This window comes from Ranitomeya variabilis, chromosome 1 (assembly GCF_051348905.1).
Source record: "Ranitomeya variabilis isolate aRanVar5 chromosome 1, aRanVar5.hap1, whole genome shotgun sequence".
In the NCBI taxonomy this organism is placed as follows: Eukaryota; Metazoa; Chordata; class Amphibia; order Anura; family Dendrobatidae; genus Ranitomeya; species Ranitomeya variabilis.
The window spans coordinates 390,611,435-390,638,479 of NC_135232.1; the positions used below are offsets into that span (position 1 = coordinate 390,611,435).

The 27,045-nt window shown below is 45.7% G+C and overlaps 1 protein-coding gene across 3 annotated transcripts in view; it reads right to left on the reverse strand.

Annotated features, from left to right (window-relative positions):
* The window catches only part of TJP2 (tight junction protein 2), a 155,457-nt gene that overhangs the window by 91,249 nt on the left and 37,163 nt on the right, over nucleotides 1–27,045 (reverse strand). The window contains exon 2 of one of the 3 annotated variants that reach the window (XM_077249082.1): nucleotides 26,335–26,455. Coding sequence is in view for 1 of the 3 variants with exons in the window: in XM_077249084.1 (XP_077105199.1) it covers nucleotides 16,986–17,000 (15 nt within the window). In the remaining 2 variants the exon portion in view is untranslated. Of the gene's footprint in view, nucleotides 1–16,985; nucleotides 17,070–17,401; nucleotides 17,639–26,334; nucleotides 26,456–27,045 lie in introns of those variants that run through there. The other 2 variants (XM_077249083.1, XM_077249084.1) reach the window with 2 other exon arrangements.

Genomic DNA, 27,045 nt, shown 5'->3' on the forward strand with positions numbered 1-27,045 from the left:
TAGTATATACCTGTAAGTCATCTCCTCCTGTATATAGTATATACCTGTAAGTCATCTCCTCCTGTATTTATTATATACCTGTGTGTCATCTCCCCTGTATATAGTATGTACCTGTATGTCATCTCCTCCTGTATTAGACTTCGTCCACACGTTATTTGCTCAGTATTTTTACCTCAGTATTTGTAAGCTAAATTGTCAGCCTGATAAATCCCCAGCCAACAGGAAGCCCTCCTCCCTGGCAGTATATATTAGCTCACACATACACATAATAGACAGGTCATGTGACTGACAGCTGCTGTATTTCCTTTCTCATTGGGACTACTGGACAGGACACATTGTCCAATCATATAGGTTTAGGAAAGACATTACTTATTCTTTCATATACTTCTTGTCCAACTGCTCCGATTGTGCTGGGATCCGTTTTATAGCAGATACCCCTAATCCACAGGTGTGTTGTGTTACTTTGACCTCGTGTACATATGGATATCTCCAGCCTAGGGGGTTACCCCCTTTTGGGGGTATTTTACCCTTTATTATGGATCTGTATCTACGTGCATTACCCTTAAAGGATTTTTAATTGTTTTTATGTGTTTTCTCTGGTTCTACAATAAAGCTTTTTGAAATTTTGATTGTTTTGGGTGCTCCCTGCTATGTGCATGTATCTTTTCCTAATTCTTTAGCTTATGTTGTTGACATGCACTAGGCGATCCCCATTATAAGTATTGAATTTGCATTATATATTATTGTTAGTGGATGGTGCCCGACCATTTGTTTGTTTGAACTTTTGCATGCGTTGCAACTTTTGTGCATGTGGCAATTTTTCCGCGTGTGCAAGTTTTACGTGTGGCGAGTTTTCCATGATGTGAGTTTTGCACGTGTGGCGAGTTTTGCGTGAGCCTAGTTCTGCATGTGGCGAGTTTTGCGCATGGCAAGTTTTGAGTGGCGACTTTTGTGTTTCGATTTTTATGTGGTGAGGTTGGTGTATGTGTGGTGAAATGTGGGCTGAGGGTGGTATATGTGTTCAAGCACGTGGTAATGTGTGGCGCATTTTGTGTGTGTGTTCATATCCCCGTGTGTGGTGAGTATCCCATGTCGGGGCCCCACCTTAGCAACTGTACGGTATATACTCTTTGGCGCCATCGCTCTCATTCTTTAAGTCTCCCTTGTTCACATCTGGCAGCTGTCAATTTGCCTCCAACACTTTTCCTTTCACTTTTTCCCCATTATGTAGATAGGGGCAAAATTGTTTGGTGAATTGGAACGCGTAGGATTAAAATTTCACCTCATAACATAGCCTATGACGCTCTCGGGGTCCAGATGTGTGACTGCGCAAAATTTTGTGGTTGTAGCTGCGACGGTGCAGATGCCAATCCCCGACACACACACACACATTCAGCTTTATACATTAGATTTCGACAAAGCAACAGGTCAGGTAATGTAAAAAATTACCTGTACAAGTTAAAGATAATCCCTGTTGTGTAAACTGAGCTCCCAGTTCATCATTTTTATATCGGCTTCAGTCTGCCTCCATTGTGTGAAAGCACGTAACTATGATAATTCCAAAAATGCTTCAGGAAACAAAACAGAGGCCAAGTAACGACTGACAACAGACTGATCCCTGATACTGCAATGCCGTGAAAAGAATCTCCCCCTGCAGTCTCACAGACTCTGCATAATTCATGTTACATGTCTAAGTATATACACTAACGAAAAGTAAGCACTTACATTCACATAACGTATAAAAAGGGGAAACAAAACAAATATAATTTATTGCAAAACTAAATTGAAATTTAAAGAGCCTCCTACAGCTTCAACCATGCCAATAATGCTGACAGGCAATTATAACAGGAAGTCATCACTGGCATATATAGATAATATGCATTTACCCATGTTTCTGCCATGAGTAGGTACTGAATGTCTTCAGTTAATAATTATTATAGGATTCCAAAAATATTCTATAGGATCCAGAACCTGAAATCTGGGGCCTTAAAGGTGTTGTCCCACGAACAAAGTACATCATCAATAGACCTAATATTAATAACAATATTATTATTATTGTTGCACAATTGGATGTGTTTAAAAACAAATGTTCCCATGCCGAGATAGTCTCATAAATATGCCCCTGCTGTGTACTGTGTAATGGCTGTGTCCAGTCGTGCACAGCTGCTCCAGTTCATGGTCAGCACATACCAAAACTGCTGGTTTGGGGAGCGAGCATAAATCACTTCCCATATTTTTTGGACTATAAAGACACACCAGACCATGAGATGCACCCCAAATTTTCAGAAGGAAAATAGGGGGAAAAAAATTAATGCGTCAAATGGGGGGGTCCGTCTTACAGTCTGAATTCAGCTCCTCAATTTTCAATTCAGCTTACAGGAGGAGAGGGAATCTAAAGTGCTGGTGGAGCGTGGTCACAGGGAGTGTTCGGTGGTCCGGCATGTTCGACGGTGCTAGTGGTGCGGGGCTCCTCCGACATTTTTTGAAACCCCACAGCCCCTGCACATCCATTGCGGTGATGCGGTGGCCTCCGGGAAATCCCATACCAGGCTGGTGCGGCAGTGCTCAGTGGTGCTGGGGCACCACCGGCATTTTGTGAAAGCCCGAAGGCCCCGCACATCCACTGCTGCGATGCGGTGGCCTCCGGGAAAATGGCCCCCGGAGGCGGCGCATGCTCAGATTGAGATCTTGGCGACGGACTTTCACAAAATACTGGCTGAGCCCCCCCCCCCCACCAGAGCACCGCCGAACCTGCCGCATCAGTCTGGGAAGGGGGTGTGATCATCACCCTGCAGCGTCGGACGGGGACCCCCACAGAATTGCCCGACTCCTGCTGCTGCCACACTACCTGTAAGTATATTCCGACCATAAGACGCACCCCCATTTCCCCCAAAAAAAATTTTAGGAAAAAAGTGCGTCTTCTAGCACGAAAGATACGGTATGATGAGAGTATACAGACAAAAGCTATGGTATGGCTCCTGCACGGTCAGACACCTCTATTACACAGTGCATATAAGATTTATCTCAGCACATGAACCTTTCAAATTTAACACCTTCAATTGTGGAAATTAGTGTAAATCCAATATATAATGATTAAAATGTATTTTGTTCCTGGGACAACCCCGTTAAGTATCAAAACTCAGAAAATAAAAAAGTGTCCTTGTTGCCAGTAGCAACAAATTTCAGCAAGAAGTCTTCTAAATGTTTTGGAGCAGGCAACACATACAAATTGGTCAATGTCAGAAACACAGCAATGTGGCATTAAATTAGTGCCCAAAGCCTAAGGCCAGATTCACATAGTGTGTTGAGTTCAGGTCAGAAGACATACATCTGGCCCGTGCATTGTGGTCCAAACTCTGACGATGAAACACGGATGTATCGAATCTACCCTGTAGCACTCAGCTATACAGCAAATAACTGCAGATCAGAAGATAGATACTTGCAGGCAGCTAATATGTGGGCTAGGCTGTAGCATGGACCTTCTACCGGGCCAGCTGAGATGCTGCTGACTGGCCTGAAGCCACGTAAATGAATGCCCATAGGTTATAATGGATGGTTGTGAGAAAAACACAGATGTCTGAATAAGGCTTAAAGAGGACTCACCAATTTAAAAAGTGGCCAGCTGTTATTTTACTCCTGATGCTCTCCTGAGTTTTCCATTTTATTTTACATCTGCCGTATGTTTCTAGAGACCTGGTCCCTTTTTATTTACTGACGATTTTTATTGTCTTTACCGAAGGGACGTTGCACACAAGGTTCTTTAGGTGAGTGTGGAGCGCCCCCACTGCCGCAGGGCCGAGGGGTACCCGGTACCGGGCCTCTCTGTCTCAGTTCTGGGGTTGTCACGGTGGCTAGACCCAGCCCGTGACCCTGCTGAGGGGCGTCCAATGAAGGTGGAGAGTGATGCTGTTGTGGGTGGTGCCGGTCGCAGTAAATAACAAGGACACCAGGTTGCAGTCTCTACCTTTTTACTGAAGGTCTCGAGGTGTCCAATCCAGAGCACTGTTAACAGGGCTGGCTGAGACCGGCCGGTCCGACGGCACATCCGGAGTTCCCTTTGCAGGTGGGAATCACTGTCTACCTTCTTGCGCCTGTGTGTTGTAGTCCTTCCCTGCTGAGTACCCCAGGATAGTCCTCACAACTGATTCTGGCTGTCTCTGATGTTCGTTCTCTCCGTCCCCCAGATGATATGGTTAGGACGCACCCGTATGACGGGGTAGGCCTGGAGTTCTTCCGGGACCCTAGAGTCGCCCCTCTCCCACAGCTGCCTCCGTTGTCTTAGGTGTTTTAGTGAGACAGCCAACCTATAATTGGCTATCCTGCCGTGGTTTGAAGTAATGCTTAAAGTCTCTTACTTACTCGTCGTTCCGGCCACCGACTGTTTGCGCCTCAGAAGGATGTTGCCTCGGTCTAACAGCACGACTCCTTCTGGTCCTAATGCCTCTTTTCTGTATTCCCGTTGTTCACTGGTTAGTTCTGCTCTTAGGAATCTGTCAGGATCCCATCCCTGACAGGTCCTCTCTAGCTCTTCCCAGTTACTTCTCTCTGTCTTCCTGTCCAACCCCCAGTTTTACCAGAGTGTGAGGAGTGGCCTACTAGATAGAACCACTCCCCCTGGTGGCCGGAGTGTGAAGTATAGTGTGTGTGTTACCTGGTCAGGTGAACTCCTTTAGTGCAATCAGACGTAACATCACTCCCCTTAGTGGCAGAGCGACATTACTGCAACGACCAGGACTCTGGGGCGCTGCAAGTGTTTTTAGGCTACTCTGCATAATGATCCTGGGAGTAACACCCCCCTTGGAAAAGGCCATAAAAAGCAATAGTATAGAAAAAGGCCAATACCTCTGGTACCATATGTTGAATTAAAAAAACAAAATAAAATTAGCCAGGAGCAGCAGTAATAAAATGAGGAAAAGCTGGACATTTTTAACCTTGCAATAGGTCCTCTTCAGGGGCTTTAGAGTATCATCTGCTGATATCGATGGGCTAGAGAAAAGTCAAAAATGTGTGTGGCAGCCTACCAACTCTTCCTGACAAATGCTGACCAGTGAGAGAAGGATACAGCATATCCGAATGTCCAATATCAGACTGCCTATCATTTTGTTCTTGGTGAGATGTCAGGCAGCAACGCTCTCAGAGAACACAAGAGAAGTAGATAGAGATAGCTGTCAGGTAAACTATGGTTCGGCAAACAGCTATTTATGCTATATGGGTAGATCTAAAGGGAATCTTGTCATATGGATCAACCCTCCTAAACCATCTACTTGAACATGCAATTCATAGAAAGTTGAATACAATGATACCTTGATATCTGCGATTCCATGTGTTATTCCAAAGAAATGCATGTTTTTCTTAGATCATTACTGCTCAATTACATATATGGGCCAGACACTGATTTCCCCAAGAATCTGCCTCCAGAGCTTATATTAAATGAGAGAGAGTGTTACCAGTGTGAGACATGTAGATCTGTCAGTCATTACATGTCTCACACTGATAACTCCCCTTTTCATTTAAAATAAGTCAGGGAGATCTGTGTCCTGCCCATAGATCTTAACTGATCATTTACATATTGAGAAAAATGTGGATTTGTCTGGAGTAAAACATTGGATCAAAGATATCAAAATTTCATTTTATTCAGCTTCCTATGACCTACATGCCCTTACAGAAGGCTTAGGAGGGTTGTCATACTGACAGATTCCCTTTAAAGTGGATTTTTCATGGAACAGTTTATGTGAGACAATAATACTTTAGGTACCGTCACATTAAGCGACGCTGCAGCGATATCGACAACGATGCCGATCGCTGCAGTGTCGCTGTGTGGTCGCTGGAGAGCTGTCACACAGACAGCTCTCCAGCGACCAACGATGCCGAAGTCCCCGGATAACCAGGGTAAACATCGAGTTACTAAGCGCAGGGCCGCGCTTAGTAACCCGATGTTTACCCTGGTTACCAGTGTAAATGTAAAAAAAAACAAACACTACATACTTACATTGCCGTGTCTGTCGCGTCCCCCGGCGTCCGCTTCCCTGCACTGTGTAAGCGCCGGCCCTAAAGCAGAGCGGTGACGTCACCGCTGTGCTTTGCTTTACGGCCGGCACTGACACATTCAGTGCAGGAAGCTCTGAACAGCAGCGCGGACGCCGGGGGACGTGACAGACATCAGAGGGTGAGTATGTAGTGTTTTTTTTTTTACTTTTACAATGGTAACCAGGGTAAATATCGGGTTACTAAGCGCGGCCCTGCGCTTAGTAACCCGATATTTACCCTGGTTACCATTGTAAAACATTGCTGGCATCGTTGCTTTTGATGTCAAACACGACGATACACGCCGATCTGACGACCAAATAAAGTTCTGGACTTTCAGCAACGACCAGCGATATCACAGCGGGATCCAGATCGCTGCTGCGTGTCAAACACAACGATATCGCTATCCAGGACGCTGCAACGTCACGGATCGTTGTCGTTCTCGTTGCAAAGTCGTTTAGTGTGAAGGTACCTTTTCCCATTTGGGCAGAGGGGACTGAACAGCTTGCACTGTATGCTTATCACCTGGTTAGTACTACAATACAATAGTGTTCAGTGATTGCATTAGCACAATAACAAATATAAAAGCAGAGCATCTAATATAAAGGGGCCTCCTATTAGCCTAACGCGGGGACCTTGCAAACTTTTATGGTTTAGTTGCCTTCCTCAGAATATTAATCAGGAATTACAGTACGACCACAAAATAAAAATACACAAATTAATTCCTTTCTTTCCCTCCCCTATGAGGCACTGCAAGATCTTGACCATCTCCATATATTTTAAATATAACAAACCATGGAAGAGGTTTAAGATTTTTCTGCATTAGAATCTGTTACGGCTACATTTATACATCTGTCAAAAATTAGTTTTGTTTCGTTTTTGTTTTTTCGAGTGCGTCATTGATTTTTGTCAGTTTTAAAAACAGACAGCACATCGGTGAGAGAAATGGATGTGTAAGTGAAGGCCTTGGCCGGATTCACGCACCCGTGCTTTGCGATATCCCAACCTTTCCTTAAAAGTCTCATGTACACCTACATAGACTGTCAGGATGCCCATGGCTGCTCTGTGTGTGTGAATCTGGCCTAAGTAAAAAGATACTTACAGGTGCTTCTCACAAAATTAGAATATCATCAAAAAGTTAATTTATTTCAGTTCTTCAAGACAAAAAGTGAAACCGATATTATATAGAGTGATTACAAACAGAGTGATCTATTTCAAGTGTTTATTTCTGTTAATGTTGATGATTTATGGCTTACAGTCAATGAAAACCCAAAAGTCATTATCTCAGTAAATCACAGTAATGAACAAAAAAACACCTGCAAAGGCTTCCTAAGCGTTTAAAAAGGTCCCTTCGGCTAGGTTTACACAGTCAGTATTTGCTGTTGATAGGACCCTGCGCACAGCCACAGCGTCCAAACCGCAGCGGCCATATCTTACTGCATAGTGGATGGGATTTTATGAAATCCCATCTCCACTATGCGTTCAAAGACGCAGGTGGCAAATCTGCGTATACACACATGCGGCGCGTCTTTATAGACCACAGCATGTCTATTTATCTTGCGGAGACGCTCGGTCTCCGCAAGATAAATTACACAGTCTATGTATAGGATGAGGCGATTCCACACGTACAAAAGTCGGCGGCGCTCTGGGCGGAGCTGCATCCAAAGCGCTGCAAACACTGAACGTAGAAACATAGCCTTAGTCTGCTTAAGTAGGCTCCACAATCATGGCGAAGACTGCTGACTTGACAGATGTCCAGAAGGCAGTCATTGACACACTCTACAAGGAGGGTAAGCCACAAAAGGTCATTGCTAAAAAAGCTGGCTGTTCACAGAGTGCTGTATCCAAGCATATTAATGGAAAGTTGAGTGGAAGGAAAAAGTGTGGCAGAAAAAGGTGCACAAGCAACTGGGAAAACCGCAGCCTTAAAAGGATTGTTAAGAAAAGGCCATTCCAAACTTTTGGGGAGATTCACAAGGAGTGGACTGCTGCTGGAGTCATTGCTTCAAGAGCCACCACACAGACGTATCCAGGACATGGGCTAAAAGTGTCGCATTCCTTGTGTCAAGCCACTCATGACCAAAAGACAACACCAGAAGTGTCTTACCTGGGCCAAGGAGAAAAAGAACTGGACTGTTGCTCAGTGGTCCAAGGTGTTGTTTACAGATGGAAGTACATTTTGCATTTCATTTGGAAATCAAGGTCCCAGAGTCTGGTGGAAGAGTGGAGAGGCACACAATCCAAGCTGCTTGAGGTCTAGCGTGAAGTTTCCACAATCAGTGATAGTTTGGGGAGCCATATCATCTGCTGGTGTAGGTCCACTGTGTTTTATCAAGACCACAGTCAGCGCAGCCGTCTACCAGATAATTTTAGAGCACTTCATGCTTTCCTCTGCAGATAAGCTTTTTGGAAATGGAAATTTAATTCTCCTTCAGAACTTGGCACCTGTCCACACTGCTAAAAGTACCAATACCTGGTTTAAAAACAACAGTATCACCGTGCTTGATTGGCCAGCAAAACTTGCCTGACCTTAACCCCATAGAGCAGGGGTCCCCAACCCAAAGCTTGCGAGCCACATGTGGCTCGCCTGCTCCTGACATGTGGCTCGCCGACGGTCACAGAAAAAAAGTCCCCAGGGAGCCGCGCCGCTGCCTGTAATACCCGCCCAGGACAGGCGTCAGCACCCAGGCAAGTACCGGGGCCCTGAGCAGGCAGGGTGCCCACTCACCGTCGGGGACACTGGCGTGCTATGGTGCCAGCCCCAGCCTGCTCCGGACCCCGGTACTTGCGATACTTACCGTATATACTCGAGTATAAGCCGAGATTTTCAGCCCAAATTTTTGGGCTGAAAGTGCCCCTCTCGGCTTATACTCGAGTCACGGTCGGCGGGTGAGGGGGAGAGAGTGTGTCGCATACTCACCTAGTCCCGGCGCTCCTGGCGCTCCCCCTGCCCGTCCCACGGTCTTCGGTGCCGCAGCTCGTTCCCTGTTCAGCGGTCACATGGTACCGCTCATTAGAGAAATGAATATGGACTCCACTCGCATAGGGGTGGAGCCGCAAATTCATTCCTCTAATCAGCGGTAACGGTGACCGCTGACAGAGGAAGAGGCTGCGGCACCCGGAGACCAGCTGTCCGGGAGAAGGAGCCAGGGACGCCGGGAGCAGGTAAGTATCTCATAGTAGTTACCTGTCCGCGTTCCATACGCCGGGCGCCGCTCTGTCTTCGCATCCTCTTGTTCTGACTGTTCAGGTCAGAGGGTGCGATGACGCATATAGTGTGCACGCCGCCCTCTGCCTGATCAGTCAGTGCAGAGAGATGCCGGGACCGGACGCTGGGGAGCTGCAAGCAAGAGAGGCGAGTATGTTTTTTTTTTTTTTATTTATTGCAGCAGCATTGTATATTGCACAGATTTATGTGGAGTATCTATGGGGCAACGGTGCAGAGCATTATATATATGGCACAGCTTTATGTGGAGCATCTATGGGGCCATAATCAAAGGTGCAGAGCATTATATATGGCACAGCTATCTATGGGGCCATAATCAAAGGTGCAGGGCATTATATATGGCACAGCTATCTATGGGGCCATAATCAAAGGTGCAGAGCATTGTATATGGCACAGCTATCTATGGGGCCATAATCAAAGGTGCAGGGCATTGTATATGGCACAGCTATCTATGGGGCCATAATCAAAGGTGCAGAGCATTGTATATGGCACAGCTATCTATGGGGCCATAATCAAAGGTGCAGGGCATTATATATGGCACAGCTATCTATGGGGCCATAATCAAAGGTGCAGGGCATTATATATGGCACAGCTATCTATGGGGCCATAATCAAAGGTGCAGGGCATTATATATGGCATAGCTATCTATGGGGCCATAATCAAAGGTGCAGGGCATTATATATGGCACAGCTATCTATGGGGCCATAATCAAAGGTGTAGAGCATTGTATATGGCACAGCTTTCTATGGAGCCATAATCAAAGGTGCAGAGCATTCTATATGGCACAGCTATCTATGGGGCCATAATCAAAGGTGCAGGGCATTATATATGGCACAGCTATCTATGGGGCCATAATCAAAGGTGCAGAGCATTGTATATGGCACAGCTTTCTATGGAGCATCTATGGGGCTATACTGAACGGTGCAAAGCATTATATGTGGCACAGCTTTATGTGGAGCATCTATGGGGCCATAATGAAAAGTATGGATCATCTATTTTTAATTTTGAAATTCACCGGTAGCTGCTGCATTTCCCACCCTAAGCTTATACTCGAGTCAATAAGTTTTCCCAGTTTTTTTAGCAAAATTAGGGGGGTCGGCTTATACTCGGGTCGGCTTATACTCGGGTATATACGGTACCTCTCCTGGTTCCAGCGCTGCAGCGTCTTCCATCCTCTGACTGTGACGTTCAGGTCAGAGGGCGCGATGACGTCACCAATGCGCGCCCTCTGCCTGAGCAGTCACAGCACAGAGAGGAGGAAGACACTGAGGAGTCCAGAGCAGAGCAGCGACAAGCAACGAGAGGTGAGCATTTCATTTTTTTTAATATTTGGAGCAATATATGGGGACCATCAGAAGGGGCCCATATATGGAGCAGTATATGGGGCCAATAATATATGAAGCATCTTATGGGACTGTTAAGATTGCTACTTCCAATAGGTGGCACTAGTTCAAGTCCTCTTTGACTAAGCAATTTGCATAACAATAATGTAAAATACATAAGGATAGAGTGAAAGTGAAAATCTGCATGTTATTATTTGTGCCTTCTCTAAGTTTTTCTATGATTATCTGCATTGTGGCGCTCGACCAACTTTCATAGCGGAATGTGGCTCTCAAGGTAAGCAAGGTTGGGGACCCCTGCCATAGAGAATCTATAGGGTATGGTCAAGAGGAAGATGAGACACCAGACCCAACAATGCAAGCGAGTTGAAGGCTGCTATCAAAGTAACCTGGGCTTCCATAACAGCTCAGCAGTGCCACAGGCTGATCGCCTCCATGCCATACCGCATTGATGCAGTAATTGATGCAAAATGAGCCCTGAGCAAGTATTGAGTGCTTTTACAGAACATACATTTCAGATTTTAAAATTATTTTTCAAGCTAGTGTTAAAGTATTCTAATTTACTGAGATAATGACTTTTGAGTTTTCATTGGCTGTAAGCCATAATTATCAACATTAACAGAAATAAACACTTGAAATAGATCACTCTTTGTACTGACTGATAATATATGAGTTTCACTTTTTGTATTGAACAACTGAAATTAACTTTTTGATGATATTCTAATTTTGTGAGAAGCACCTGTAGAAATGAATGGCGAAAGCAACAGCCACAGATACAGCTGTTTGTGTGGTTGGACCATTCCCAATCAGACATTGGTATCATGTAATGAATGATAGTTAGTAGCTGTGTGTAGAGCAGAGGTGTCAAACTGCATTCCTCGAGGGCCGCCAACAGGTCATGTTTTCAGGATTTCCTTAGCATTCCACAAGGTGCTGGAATCATTCTGTGCAGGTGATTAAAATATCACCTGTGCAATACAAGGAAATCCTGAAAACATGACCTGTTGGCGGCCCTCCAGGAATGCAGTTTGACACCTCTGATGTTGAGGATACACTTTTAATTTGCACCAGTTTTGAAGTTCTCTCCTGTTGTACAGAGAAATACTAATTCTCCACTCAGACTTTAACCGAGCCCATGTCCATAATGCGATTAATGCAATGATAGAAATTCGACCACACAAGAGGCGCGAGCGTACAGCAAAGCTGCTTGAAAACTGTAAGCAATCAACACTAGCTGGAAAAAAAAAAAAAAAGCATAGCATCATTTGAGTTCACTTTCCTGACACTTATTTTGAAATTTATTAAAAATGGTAAACATCTGGCAAAAACATGACAGTATATAAGAGCTACTTTTAAATAAATACAGGTTTTATTCAGTTAGGCAATGGCTAAATGTCCAAAAGTATCCTTAAACTTAACTACAAGCTTTGGAGCGTGTTCACACAAGCCAGGTTTGTTTAAATTTGTGCGATTTAGAATTAACTCAGTTTATCTGAATTTATCAGCTTTTAGAAGAATGCATATACTGTCAGTGAGAGGTCTGTATCCAGGATGGACTCCACACTGACCAATGTAAGTCAATATGGTGGTGAACGAGTGATTATCCAAAATGGGGTGTGGGGGGGGAATTACAGCATTCACTAGCCATGTCCATTTTGCAGCCGAAACAATATTCGAGTAAGCACTGGGCAATGAAGTGGATGAGTACACAGAACTGTATCTCCGGACCTGACCACTCTAAGAATGTAAGTTTTTTTCCAAGTTTTTGTTGGCTTGTTAAAAAAAGTGTGGCTTTTTTTTTTTTTTTTGATAAAGAAAAACAAGACAAAAAAAAAAAAAAAAAAAGACACCTTTTTGTTATTCTCTATTTTTTACTTTAGGCAATTTCTTCCTATAAAGAAGCCTATGGGAACTGTCCTAAAACAAACCACACTCAGAGCATGCAGAATTTTGAAAAAAAAAAAGATAAGTCATTATGGACCCAAAGAAACGTATCAAAAGCAAGAGAAAAAAAAAAAAAAAAGTACAATAGACAATATGCACTGTCAGTAGTGGGTATCATGTTTCCCCTTTGACTTCCAGCTAACTTCTATAAAACTCGCTAAGTTGTGGAAACTCCATTCCAATGAGTGAGACAGCCACAAACCATTCTGCAATGTGAACATAGCCTAATGGGAAATAGACATACGGTAATACTTGCTAGCATATGGTGGCTGCTGCCCAAATACAAAGCACGTAGCTAATGGGTGAAATGACTGTAGGGATCTGGTGTTGGGACTCACAGAGAAGACACGCTACTAGCTGTCAGAGAAAAGAGCTGGGGACAGAAACCTAAGCAGGATCACAGATTACTTGGCAATTACTTGTACTACTGCACATGTTGGTTTCTGGTCTCCTCATTCAGTCCATAGGGCGGCACATTCTGATAGCAGCCGACACATCTCCTAATCCGGCTGGTAAACACAGGCTCGGACACAAGTGTACACAATGGGGCCCAAGAAACCTATTATACATCTCCATATTTATGGACTAATTATGCTTTCTTTTTAGTCCTTTTCTTCATTCTTTTTCGTACATACCACACTAAATAACCATGATATCTATATATATAATTGTCTAAGGGGTACTTCCGTCTGTCTGTCCGTCTGTCATGGAAATCCTGCGTCACAGAATGGTCGCGGCCGCCAGGCCGAGATTTAGTCCCTCACCAACTTCCGTCCAGTCAGTGCCCGGCGCCCGCTCCATACTCCCCTCCAGTCAGCGCTGACACAGGGTTAATGGCAGCGTTAACCCTGCTATGCCGCTGGTAACGCACTCCGTTAACGCTGCTATTAACCCTGTGTGACCAACTTTTTACTAAGATCTAATGTTAAAAGTAATAAAAAAACAAAAAACCTGCTATTCTCACCTTCCGTCGTCCACTGATGCGCGCGCGGCTGCAACCAGCTTCCGTTCCCAGAGATGCATTGCGAAATTACCCAGAAGACTAAGCGGTCTCACGAGACCGCTAAGTCATCTGGGTAATTTCGCAATGCATCGCTGGGAACAGAAGCTGGCTGCAGCAGAGCACGCATAGGGACAGCTTCGCTGGACGCCGGCAGGTGAGTATATAACTATTTATTTTATTTTATTTATTTTTTATTTTTTTAACAGGGATATGGTGCCCACCCTGCTATATACTGCGTGGCCACTGTTATTTACTGCGTGGCCACTGTTATATACTGTGTGGCCACTGTTATATACTGCGTGGCCTGTGCTATATTACGTGGCAGTGTTATATACTGCCTGTCTGCTATATACTACATGGCTCCTATATACTACGTGGCCTGTGCTATATACTATGTGGCTGCTATATACATACATACATATTCTAGAATACCCGATGCGTTAGAATCGGGCCACCATCTAATAGTGTCATAAATGGCTCCATCCACCACTGGCAAGGACAGATAATATTTACCTCCTCCTGCTAGGTTCATATACAATTAAATTGCTCTACGCCACTGCTACATTGTAACGTGATGCGAGTGAATGAGGCCGCCGTTGCAGAAAGTGAGTCACAAAACTCTAGAACCAGTTGGATTTTTCACAACTTGCTTGTCGCGGTCCCAACACCTCGTGAGTCACAATGGGATTCCATTTACCTGGATGAAGATGTAGCATCGGATCTATGGCCGTGCACTCTGTAGCACCTGCTGTAGGGCACACCATCGCGATTCCCCAATATTAGGATATGTGCACACATTGCAGATTTCCTGCGGATCCGCAGCATTTTTTATCCGTGGAGAAACGCTGCAGATCCGCAAGTGATACAGTACAATGTAAATCAATGGCAAAAAAATAAAATGCTGTTGAATGGTGCGGAAAACGCTGCGGATTAAAAGAAGGACCATGTTAATTCGTTATGCGGATCTGCAGCGTTTCTGCCCCCATTCCATAATAGAAATCCGCAGGGATAAAAACGCATGAAATCCACACAGAATCCGCAGTAAATCCGCAACAAAAAAACACGCAGATTTTGACCTGCGTTTTCTGCCAAGAGATGCAGAATCCGCACAGAAAATTGTACGAGCAGGATGGCTAAGTGACTGCATAACTGATTTGCATACTTGCCATCACATGCTGACTAGTGAATTGAGAGAAGACTAGTCTAGTCGGTACTTGTCTGCAAGTGTACAAATCGCATTTATGCGAAAACATAGCCATCCTGTTCCTACCAGGAATACTGGGGAATCCCGACAGTGTGTTCACCGCTCGCTGTGAGGAATGGCCAAGTCAGCAGTCACATAGAGTGACTGCAAACTTTTATTCTGACCCTGGAAAACCCATTTAAATCAAATTCAAAGTTTACATTCTCAAAATACAGAGCTGTATTTTGGGTGACCATTTCTCTGTACTTTTTTCTTTTAAGGATATTTAAAGGGGTTGTCCACTACTAGGACAACCCCTTCTTAAACGAAATGTTCGGCCTCATTCAAATAATAAAGCCTATACTCACCTCCCGAGTCACCTCAGTTCCAGCGGTGTCGATACTTGCGGTCCCGGGGCAGTGATGTGGAGTTGTGACACCTGATGTCCGGTAAATCGGCGCTGGCATCACTGTTTCTGCCTTCCGACAAACTGAACACGAAGAGGAAGTCCGGGAACAGCTGCAGCCCCAGCTTCCTCTTCATGTTCAGTTTGTCCGAAGGCCGAGACAGTGACACCAGCGCTGATTGAGACAAAGTCCCGTGGAGAGTGAGTGCCGACACCACGGAAATGGTGCCGCATGGGAGGGGAACATAGGGTTTATTATTTTAATCGGGGCTGAACATTTAGTTTAAGAAGGGGTTGTCCTAGAAGTGAACAACCCCTTTATCCGAGCATGCGCGTGTGCTAACCGAGAGTCTTCAGTGTGCTCTAAAAATATGTTCAAGTCCCTGGGGCAGCATGTCTTGCTGCATGTGTTGCGGCTGTCGAACAGCCGGGAGACATGCAGCCACGGGGACTCGAACATAGTTTTCAAGCACACTGAAGTCACTCGGTTAGCACACGAGCATGCTCGGATAACACCTTATCTGAGCACATTCGCTCATCACTAGCATTTAGTGCATATGTTATAAATTTATCATCCTAGTTGGCAAGCAGAATGTCCACAAGGAATTACAGTCTCCAGAGGAACACAATGGCTGCAGATTTGACATTTCTGGGTTGGAATGAAACCTATACTTATCCGCTAGATTGCGCCATTTATGAGAATCCCAGGAACATCTAGACCATGTGGTACCAGCACCTAGAATAAAGCAAAACCTCTGCCATGAGCGGCGGCTACCAGCACCTACCCTACAGCAGAACCTCTGCCCTGACAGGAGGCTGCCAGCACCTACCCTACAACAGAACCTCCGACCTGACAGGAGGCTGCCAGCACCTACCCTACAGCAGAACCACTGCCCTGAGCGGTGGCTGCCAGCACCTACCCTACAACAGAACCTCCGACCTGACAGGAGGCTGCCAGCACCTACCCTACAACAGAACCTCCGACCTGACAGGAGGCTGCCAGCACCTACCCTACAGCAGAACCACTGCCCTGAGCGGTGGCTACCAGCACCTACCCTACAGCAGAACCTCTGCCCTGAACGGCAGCAGCCAGCACCTACCCTACAGCAGAACCTCTGCCCTGAACGGCAGCAGCCAGCACCTACCCTACAGCAGAACCTCTGACCTGAGCGGCAGCAGCCAGCACCTACCCTACAGCAGAACCTCTGACCTGAGTGGCAGCAGCCAGCACCTACCATACAGCAGAACCTCTGCCCTGAGCGGCGACTACCAGCACCTACCCTACAGCAGAACCTCTGATCTGAGCAGCGGCTGCCAGCACCTACCCTACAGCAGAACCTCTACCATGAGCGGCGGCTGCCAGCACCTACCCTACAGCAGAACCTCTGCCCTGAGCGGCAGCAGCCAGCACCCACCATACAGCAGAACCTCTGACCAGAGCGGCGGCTGCCAGCACCTACCCTACAGCAGAACCTCTGATCTGAGCAGCGGCTGCCAGCACCTACCCTACAGCAGAACCTCTACCATGAGCGGCGGCTGCCAGCACCTACCCTACAGCAGAACCTCTGCCCTGAGCGGCAGCAGCCAGCACCTACCCTACAGCAGAACCTCTGCCCTGAGCGGCTGCCAGCACCTACCCTACAGCAGAACCTCTGACCAGAGCGGCGGCTGCCAGCACCTACCCTACAGCAGAACCTCTGATCTGAGCGGCTGCCAGCACCTCCAGCCATCCTTCCACCAGGTCACCTGGGATCAGCAGTTTCCAGAGCTGGCTCCCTGCGGAGGGCTGGAAAGTTTAGCCAAGTTTCAGCCCCCACCCCCCTCCTGCCGGCTGACACCTGCGGGCACGGGCTGCTCACCTCACTCCTGGCCATCCGGGTACTCACTCCCAGCCATGCGGACAGGTTCTTGCTGTGGCTCTGTGGCGGCTGCTGAAGGAACCGGTCTCCTCTCATCTTCAGTGCTGCGTGTGCCGAGCTCCGCCGCAGTCCTCCTCACAGCACAACCTGTCCCCGTGCACTGCACACACAGGACTAGCGCGATCCCTCGCAGCCAAGTGTAGACTCCCCTGGGGCAAGCTGCCAGTGGCCCCTACCATTACTTACAGGGGGGAAAGGTCGCCGCCACTGCGCATGGTATGAGCGCTGCTTGCGGTGGAGCTCTCGGCTCACACCGCCACTCCAGCGCTACAAGCTACACCTGAGCTCAGGCTGGGGCTGCATGCGCTGGAGGCAAACTATAGGAAACGTGTGAGGACCATCCAAAGTGTGCTCACCTGTCCGGAGTAATGGTTTATTCGAAGTGCTGCAACTACAAGCTGGAAGTTTCAAAGCAAACAAGGAGGGAGGGGAGATTACACCGTGCAGTGTCCTGGGCACAGGGGAAGGGTCCGGCCGGGGGTCTATTCATCAGCAGCACCAGCCCCCACAGCGAGCTGAGCCCATTCTGCAGCTTCAGTCATCAGAACTGGGCCACACTGTGACGGGGCTAGTCGTGCCAGGGCTTGTTCTCTGCCTGGCGAGCTGTCATGTTGGGGTATATGCGGCATTTTGATTGTTTTTTTCTTCCCCCAATGAAAAGTGGCTATTACGGTATTTCTTTTTTGGGTTTTCACTTACAGGTTAAGTTCACACTGGGCGTTTTTGCTGCTTTTTTCTTGGGGGGTTGTACTAATTTCCAGCTGCTTTTTACAGTGCCAGCAAAGTCTATGAGATGTCAGAACTCGCATGCACACACATTGGGTTTTTGTGTCAGCAGTATTTTATGTATTGGATGTTTTTTGCACAATGGAGGAGGTCACTTCTTTCAGCAGTTTTTTTTTTCCAGCATTTTTCACCCATTGACTTGAATGGCTGATGTAAAAACGCAGGTATCAGGTTTTAGCACAAAAAATACAGCGAAACCTGATGCTATAGAATAGGACTTTTTTTTTATTTTATAAAACACTAAACTTTATCAGCATGCACAAGAGACAAATCTAGCGTGCCAAAACCGCAAGAAAAATCGGATTTTATTTCTGCAGCTTCTTTCCCGCCAAGAGATCAGGTTTTGCCTGCAGAAAAAAAAGCAGCAAAAACGCAACGTGTGAATACAGCCTTAGGAAAAAAAATATAACAGTGGTGGACAAGCCCTTTAAGGGCTGTCCCACACGTCCAGATAATTCCGGTACCGGAATAAATCGGTACCGGAGTTATCCGTGTCCGTGTGCCTGGGAACTCACGGAGGCCATACCTGCGGCACACGTGTGCCGCCCGTATGGCGAGTGGGTACCACACGGAGCGTGTGGTACCCACTCTGCATGGTGCTGAAGCTGCGATTCATATCATCCCTGCAGCAACGTTTGCTGCAGGGAAAATATGAAGAATAGTGTTTAAAATAAAGATCCATGTGTCCGCCGCCCCCCCACCCCCTGTGCGCCCCCCCGCTGGTCAGAAAATACTCACCCGGATCCCCCGTCGGCAGTCGCTCCTTCCTGGTCTGGCCGTGGCTTACTGTATGCGGTCACGTGGGGCCGCTCATTTACACTCATGAATAGGCGGCTCCGCCCCTATTGGAGGTGGAGCCACATATTCATGAGTGTAATCGGCCGCATACAGTAGAGAAGCCGCGGCCAGACCAGGAAGGAGCGACTGCCGACGGGGGACCCGGATAAGTATTTTCTGACCAGCGGGGGGGGCGCACAGGGGGTGGGGGGGCGGCGGACACATGGATCTTTATTTTAAACACTATCATTCATATTTTCTCTATAGCAAACGCTGCTACAGGGAACATATGAATGGCGGCTTCAGCACCATGTGGGGGGGACAGCGCTTACTGTAGCGCTGTCTCCGGCACGCCACACGGACCCCAGACGGAGAATGTCCGTGTGAGGTGCGTGTTTTACACGGACCCATTGACTCTATTGGGTCCGTGTAATCCGTGCGCTCCCACGAACACTGACATGTCTCCGTGTTTGGCACACGGAGACACGGTCCGCACACGGTCCGCACAAAATCAATGACATCTGAACAGATGCATTGATTTTTATGGGTCTACGTGTGTCAGTGTCTCCGGTACGGGAGGAAACTGTCACCTCACGTACCGGAGCCACTGACGTGTGAAACCGGCCTTAGGGCTGTCCCACACGTCCAGATAATTCCGGTACCGGAATAAATCGGTACCGGAGTTATCCGTGTCCGTGTGCCTGGGAACTCACGGAGGCCATACCTGCGGCACACGTGTGCCGCCCGTATGGCGAGTGGGTACCACACGGAGCGTGTGGTACCCACTCTGCATGGTGCTGAAGCTGCTGAAGCTGCGATTCATATCCTCTCTGCAGTAACGTTTGCTGCAGAGAAAATATGAAGAATAGTGTTAAAAATAAAGATTTAGGTGTCCGCCGCCCCCCCACCCCCTGTGCGCCCCCCCGCTGGTCAGAAAATACTTACCCGGGTCCCCCGTCGGCTGTCGCTCCTTCCTGGTCTGGCCGCGGCTTCTCCTGCATGCGGTCACGTGGGCCCGATCATTTACACTCATGAATATGTGGCTCCACCTCCATAGGGGCGGAGCCGACTATTCATGATTGTAATTGATCGGCCCCACGTGACCGCATACAGTAGGAGGCGCGGCCAGACCAGGAAGGAGCGTGTAAGTATTTTCTGACCAGCGGGGGGGCGCACAGGGGGTGGGGGGGCGGCGGACACCTAAATCTTTATTTTTAACACTATTCTTCATATTTTCTCTATAGCAAACGCTGCTACAGGGAAGATATGAATACCGGCTTCAGCACCATGTGGGGGGGACAGCGCTTACTGTAGCGCTGTCTCCGGCACGCCACACGGACCCCAGACGGAGAATGTCCGTGTGAGGTCCGTGTTTTACGCGGACCCATTGACTCTATTGGGTCCGTGTAAAACGTGCGCTCCCACGAACACTGACATGTCTCCGTGTTTGGCACACGGAGACACGGTCCGCACACGGTCCGCACAAAATCAATGACATCTGAACAGATGCATTGATTTTTATGGGTCTACGTGTGTCAGTGTCTCCGGTACGGGAGGAAACTGTCACCTCACGTACCGGAGCCACTGACGTGTGAAACCGGCCTTAGGCAGAAACCATCAAGTGTGGTGGTGGCATGGCTGTAATCAGTGAGTGTTAATAACCCTCCAGGCTCCAGAATGTGTGAATGTTTGGTTTGTCTTGTATTTTATGTTAGAATAGATACGACTACGATGTATCAACATGTAAACGCTACAGTCAAGCAAAGAGGGAAAGTAAAATAATTTTCTGGAAGTCGCTGGCAGGGGTTGCCAGTCTGGAGGTCTGAGTGTGTCGTGATACCCTATATTTCAATGGTTTTAATAATGATGCACTGTAAACTGCCTAGACAGTATAAGACATATCCTTGCATACTAGGTGTAATATGGACTGTGATATATTCTATCAGTCTCCTACTTCCTGTAGGGCACATGGACATTAGCAGCAATAGACTGACTCACACCCTATTTGTTTGTATATAAGCGTATTCTTAGGATGCTTTAGTTTAGCAAAACAACATTGTGAAGGCAAGGGAGGAAGTGACCTGTGATCATCAACTATTGTGACTGGTGGATCTTGTCTACTGTATATAGATTTATTACCTCTCATTGTAATCTCTGTGACGATAATGAGACTGCTGAAAAGTTTCATGTACAACAGTAAGGCCGGGGTCACACTTACGTGTGCAATGCGAGAAACTCGTATATCAATACCCGGCACTGCCGCCGGCACTGGGACCGGAGTGTGCGGCGGCATGTATTTCTATGCAGCTCAACGCTCCGGTCCTGAGTGCCGGGTATTGATGCGAGAGACTCATGTGAGTGTGACCCCGGCCTAAGTGTGAGTCTAGCATAGGGACCAGTGGCCATTATCTATTAAAAATATATATTTAAAGGGAATCTGTCACCGGGTTGTTATCTGGGAGTACCATGATGTAGTGACAGAGACCCTGATTCCAGCAATGTATCACATACTGGGCTGCTTGCTGTTCTTTTGATAAAATAGTGGTATTCTCTGCTGCAGATTTAGCAGGTCTTTGAATGCTGATCGCTGTAAAACTCCACGCACACTGTACATTGGCAGAAAGCTGCTAATCAGTGGTGGGGATGAGGTTCCACTGAGCAGGAGGTCTACATGGCATGGGACAGCTAGTGATAATCTCCTGCTGATAAAAGTGATTTTTATCAAAACTGCAGCAAGCAGCCTAGTAAGTGACATATCAATGGAATAAGGGGCTCTTCTCCTACATCATGCTGCGCTCAAATTAAATATCAAAAACCTGGCGACCGTCACTAACATAAAACTAATATAAACAATGGCTCATTTTCTGATGACACATTCCCTTTAGCATGAAAATACTATAATAGAGGTAGCCTGTTTTCTTACTGAGAGGTGGATCAGGTGGAGAATGAAGCATGACCTACTAACCCCAAGCTATCCAACTGTGTGGAAAATAAGATATTTTACGATTCTTTAGTTCCAAGCAGTCAGACAGTAATCAGTTTTGAAAGTCTATTGATTTAATCAGTGCGTGCCAATGTGCAGATTAAGTAAGCCCACCCTACATGGCCTACATCGGCATTAATCTTCACAGATCTCTAGATTATGCTTTAGATTCCATTTAAAATCCAGAGGTTTCCTGTGTGTAAGGCTATGCTTTACAGTGGATGAAGCACTTCTGGATTTTTATTAATGCTTGTCTTAGCTTTATAATGTTAATTGAACTACTATCAAAATATCAGAAGGGATGGTCATTCATTTCAAATACAGTGATGGGATTACTATTGCATTTAGGGAATTTGCAGTTTGAGCCTCAGTACTCTTAACCTCTTATGTTAAAATATGTACGAACATTTCACAACCCTCGGGCTGTAGTGTTAAGAAAGTAGACTAAAGCCTCATTCACATTGGAAAGCCATATGGTGCCCCCGAGAGGCGCTGTATTTAGCATCAACGGGAGTCTGACATCAGAATTTCGCATATTAAGCTGACCCCTAGTGTCCTGTTATCAATGTAATGTCCATAATAAATACGTTTTTAATTTATAAAAACATATAAAAAGAGCATAATTGTATGAAAATACATTGTCAATAGTCATCTGGGCGTAACAGCTTTCCTTATGGTCATCCTGTTGAAATCCCGTGCATGCTGTGTCGCTGGAGCCACAGGTGTATACTTTTACACACCTCGGCCTTCAGACGCTTACTGCGCACGCAAGTGGCGTTTCGCCCAAATCCAGCAACAGAGAATGCATCGGATTTCAGCGACATCGCCTCTGAGCTCACAGGCCCATGGAGAAAATGTTACCCAAATTTTGCATCATTTTGTGTTAAAAAGTCTCAAAAAACATCAAAGCATTTCTTTCACTTTCATGAGCCGTGTGTGCCATTTTGAAGATTTTTGCACAAAAAAAAGTGAATATCACAAAACAAACAAAAAAAGTGATTTAGAAAAAAAAAACACAAATGACGAATCAGGCCCTGAGTTTTTTTTTTTTTTTTGTTTGTTTTTATAACTTTGGGTATTGTTGAATTTTAATTTTAACATTCTTTGGACTTGTGGATTGTGCTGTAGATCCATGAACATTCTGCAGCCAAATAAGCAACAAATGAGTTTTGTTTTGTCTTTTTTGCAGATTTTAACTTTAGCCCAATGGTGAAAATCTGCAAAAAAGTTGAGAGGCTCATTTCCGTGATGTGATTATGTTATGAAGTGTTAAATGACCATCAATCGCCCTCATGTTTGCAGGCAGACCCTGTTTCAGATGTGCACTGAACTATCAGTAATAGATCATTCTGTTCTCTCTTAGCAGCACACGGGTCCTGTTTATACACAATGATGCGCTGCTGAAAATAATGATCTTTAAAGGGATTATGTCAGCAGGTTTTTGCTATGTAATCTGAGGGCAGCATGAGGTAGGGGCTGATACTCAGATTTCAGGGATGCGTCACTTATTAGGCTGTGTGCTGTTGTTTCCATATAATGAATGTTTTATCACCAGGAGATTATCACTGCCTAAACTGATGCTCTTCTGTAACCTGGTCCAACCACTCCCCCCTAGTCTGATAAGCAGCTTACTGTCAATAGACAATGTACACAGAAAGCGGTGGTGTGGGCGGGGTTAGCTTTCTGAGCTCTGCTGCATGCTTCATCTAAAAACTCCGATTGTGTCACTACTGCTGCACCCAGTAAATTAAGTGATAGATCGTTGGAATCAGTGTAATTTTTTCCTACATTATGATTCTCTCAGATGAAAGTAGAAAAAAACTTGATGTCAGATTCCTTTTAATCCAAACCAAAAGACCATTTCACTAAACAAACTAGTGTTTAGCTTGTTCTTTGGATGATTGCCAGCCTGTTTAGTCTATGATAAAGGGGTGGTCCAGCACCTAAACTTTATTTTCATACTATCTATACTTGCATCATAACCATGTTTATTACACAGCACCCTACACTTCTCCCTGTTTCCTAATCTCTAAATGTGTTTTTTTTACTGTACTTCCTGTGACGTTTCATTTGAGAGAAGTCTCATAAGTGACATCACCGGAAGATAGGGCTGCACTCACTCCCCGCAGCGTCCATCGCCTGATAAATATACAATCATGACCAAAAGTGTTGGCACCCTCGAAATTGTTCCAGAAAATTAAGTATTTCCCCAGAAATTATTGCAATTACACATGTTTTGTTACACACGTTAAATTATTTTGTGTGTATTGGAACAACACAAAAAAAACAGAAAAAAAAAGGCAAATTGGACATAATTTCACACAAAACCCCAAAAATGGTCTGGAAAAATTGTCGCCACCTTTCCAAAATTGTGGGTAAACAATTTTACTTGAAGCATGTGATGCTTTTTCAAACTCACATGTGGCAAGTAACAGTTGTGGACAATATGAAAATCACATCTGGAGCTAGATAAAAAAAGGGGAGAAGTCGACTCAATGTTTGCATTGTGTGTGCCTCACTAAGCATGGAGAAAAGAAAGAGAAGATAAATGTCTGAGGACTTGAGAACCAAAATCCAAGTGAACTATCATTCGACATTTGAATGAAATGAAACACTATGGCAGAAGACCCAGGAGGACACCACTTCTGACACAGAGACATAAAAAAGCTAGACTGAAGTTTGCCAAAATATACGTGTGTAAGCCAGAATCCTTAGGCTTCTTTCACACTAGCGTCGGGCTCGGCCCGTCGTAGTGCGTCGGGCCGAGGTTACCGACGCTAGCGTTGTATACGCCACACAACGGGGGCAGCGGATGCATTTTTCCAGCGCATCCGCCGCCCCATTGTGAGGTGCGGGGAGGTGGGGGCGGAGTTCCGGCCGCGCATGCACGGTCGGAAATAGCGGACACGTCGCACAAAAAAACGTTACATGTAGCGTTTTTTTGTGCCGACGGTCCGCCAAAGCACGACGCATCCGTCGCACGACGGTTGCGACGTGTGTCAATGCGTCGCAATGCGTCACTAATGTTAGTCAATGGGGAAAAACGCATCCTGCAGACAACTTTGCAGGATGCGCTTTTTTGCCAAAACGACGCATTGCGACGTATTGCAAAAAACGCTAGTGTGAAAGTAGCCTAATAGGAAAGCGTCTTGTGGATAGATGAGACTAAGGTAAAGCATTTTGGTAAAGCACATTATTCTATTGAATACCGAAAACAGAATGAGGCCTACAAAGAAAAAAACACAGAACCTACAGACAAATATGGTGGAGGTTCAGAGATATTTTGGAGTTTGTCTTGCTGTCTCTGGCGCTGGGTGACTTGACTGTCTACAAGGCATCATGAAATCTGAAAATTACCAAAGGATTTGGGGTCGCAATGTAGTGACCAATGTCAGAAAGTTGGTGTTGCATCCTAGGTTATGGGTCTTCCAGCAGGATAATGACCCCATATTATACTTCAAGAAGCACTCAGAAATGGATGGAAACAAAGCATTGGAGAGTTCTGAGGTGGTCAGCAATGACTGCAGTTCTAAATCCCATTGAACACCTGTGGAGAGATCTTAGAATTGCTGATGGGAGAAGGCACCCTTCAAATATGAGAGACCTGGAGCAGTTTGCAAAAGAAGAATAGTCCTAAATTCCAGGTTCGAGGTGTAAGAAGCTTGTTTATGGTTGTAGGAAGCGATTGATTGCAGATATTTATTCCAAAGGGTGTGCAACCAAATATTAAGTTGAGGGTGCCAACAATTTATTTTGTCTGGACCATTTTGGGGGTTTGATGTGAAATTATGTCCAATTTGCCTTTTTTTTTTCTCTTTTTGTTGTTGTTCCAATACAAACAAAGGAAATAAACGTGTATAACAAAACGTGTAAATGTAATAATTTTCTGTGAGAAGTACTTCATTTTCTGGAATAATTTCAAGGGTGCCAACACTTTCGGCGATGACTGTACATATAGATGTCCAGGTGTTCCCACCTTCTGCCTTAGGCCGGAGACACACTGGTGCGAGAGACGGCCGAGTCTCGCTGGTTAAAAGCAAGCTGTGGCACCTGCATTCCGGAGCTGAGCGTGCAGCTCCATGTATTGCTATGGAGCCGCACGCTCCGCTCCGGAGTGCAGGTGCCACAGCTTGCTTTTAACCAGCGAGACTCGGCCGTCTCTCGCACCAGTGTGTCTCCGGCCTTACTGTTTGCTGCCTCATTTTTTACATGTTTTTACGTTTGCGATATATGTTTCAATAAAGATTATTTGTTGCTGTCTACTTAGTCTTTGGTCATTTTTATTGCTGGTATATCTGCTATAAAAATACATATCCTGCTGATTTGAAAAAAGTGCAATGCAGGTCAATTTCTGAGTGAAAAATTTCCGGAGGACATGGATGAGCTTTATTCAAATGTCATCCAATTTGTTGCTGCTGTATGCCACTGTGGATTTTCCTTTTGAAAACGAGCAAGAATTCTGATATGTATGAATGCATCCTCATACTTCCTGTTTAATAAAGAACACTTTTCAATAGTAGTCATTATTATTATGACCTGTGAGAATAGAATAAGACACAGCATCTTTATACAGATAATACAGGACTGTAGCAGTGTCAGTTGTCACAGCTCACCTCCTCCCCTTCCTGTTCTCTGACCTTTGCCCAAGTCACAGAGCATGCTTAGATAACACCTTTTCCAAGCACGTTCGGTCATCACTAATTACTACACCATTTTCAGCCCAATTTCCAAGCTGTCACATACCTGGTGAAGTGATCTACTGTGCAATATCTTGTGCCTTGACCTAGCGGCCTTCTTTGGTGGAGGGTTCCAGTGTGGGTTTGCGTACCACTCACAAGCACTAGGTAGTACAGTGCTTCTTTGCCTGCAGAGAAAGAAATGTGTCTATTTATAAAAGTACAACCCATTATTGGATGAAGTGGAGTCATTTTTCTTGTAAGATGCATTGTAGCATCTCGTTAATGAAATTATTGTCACATTAGATTTATTTTTGTGTCTGACATTGACGCCAAAATGCACATTGCTGACTGATTTGGAGTGATAAGGAAATATTCTTAGGATTCAATTACATGAAGGTCAATCGAAAACATACTAGAAACCATTGCAGGCATTAAATATATTTTACACTATTTTAAATAAATGTACTATATTAATTTACTTATATAGCACCATTAATCCCACAGCTCTTTACAGACATTATGATTAGTGATGAGCGAATATACTCGTTACTCGAGATTTCCCGAGTATTTTTTAGTGCTCGGAGATTTAGTTTTCATCACCACAGCTGAATGATTTACAGCTACTAGCCAGCTTGATTACATGTGGGGATTCCCTAGCAACCAGGCAACCCCCACATGTACTCAACCTGGCTAGTAGCTGTAAATCATCCAGCTGCGGTGATGAAATCTAAATGTCCGAGCACTAAAAAATACTCGGAGGACCCCCCGAGCAACG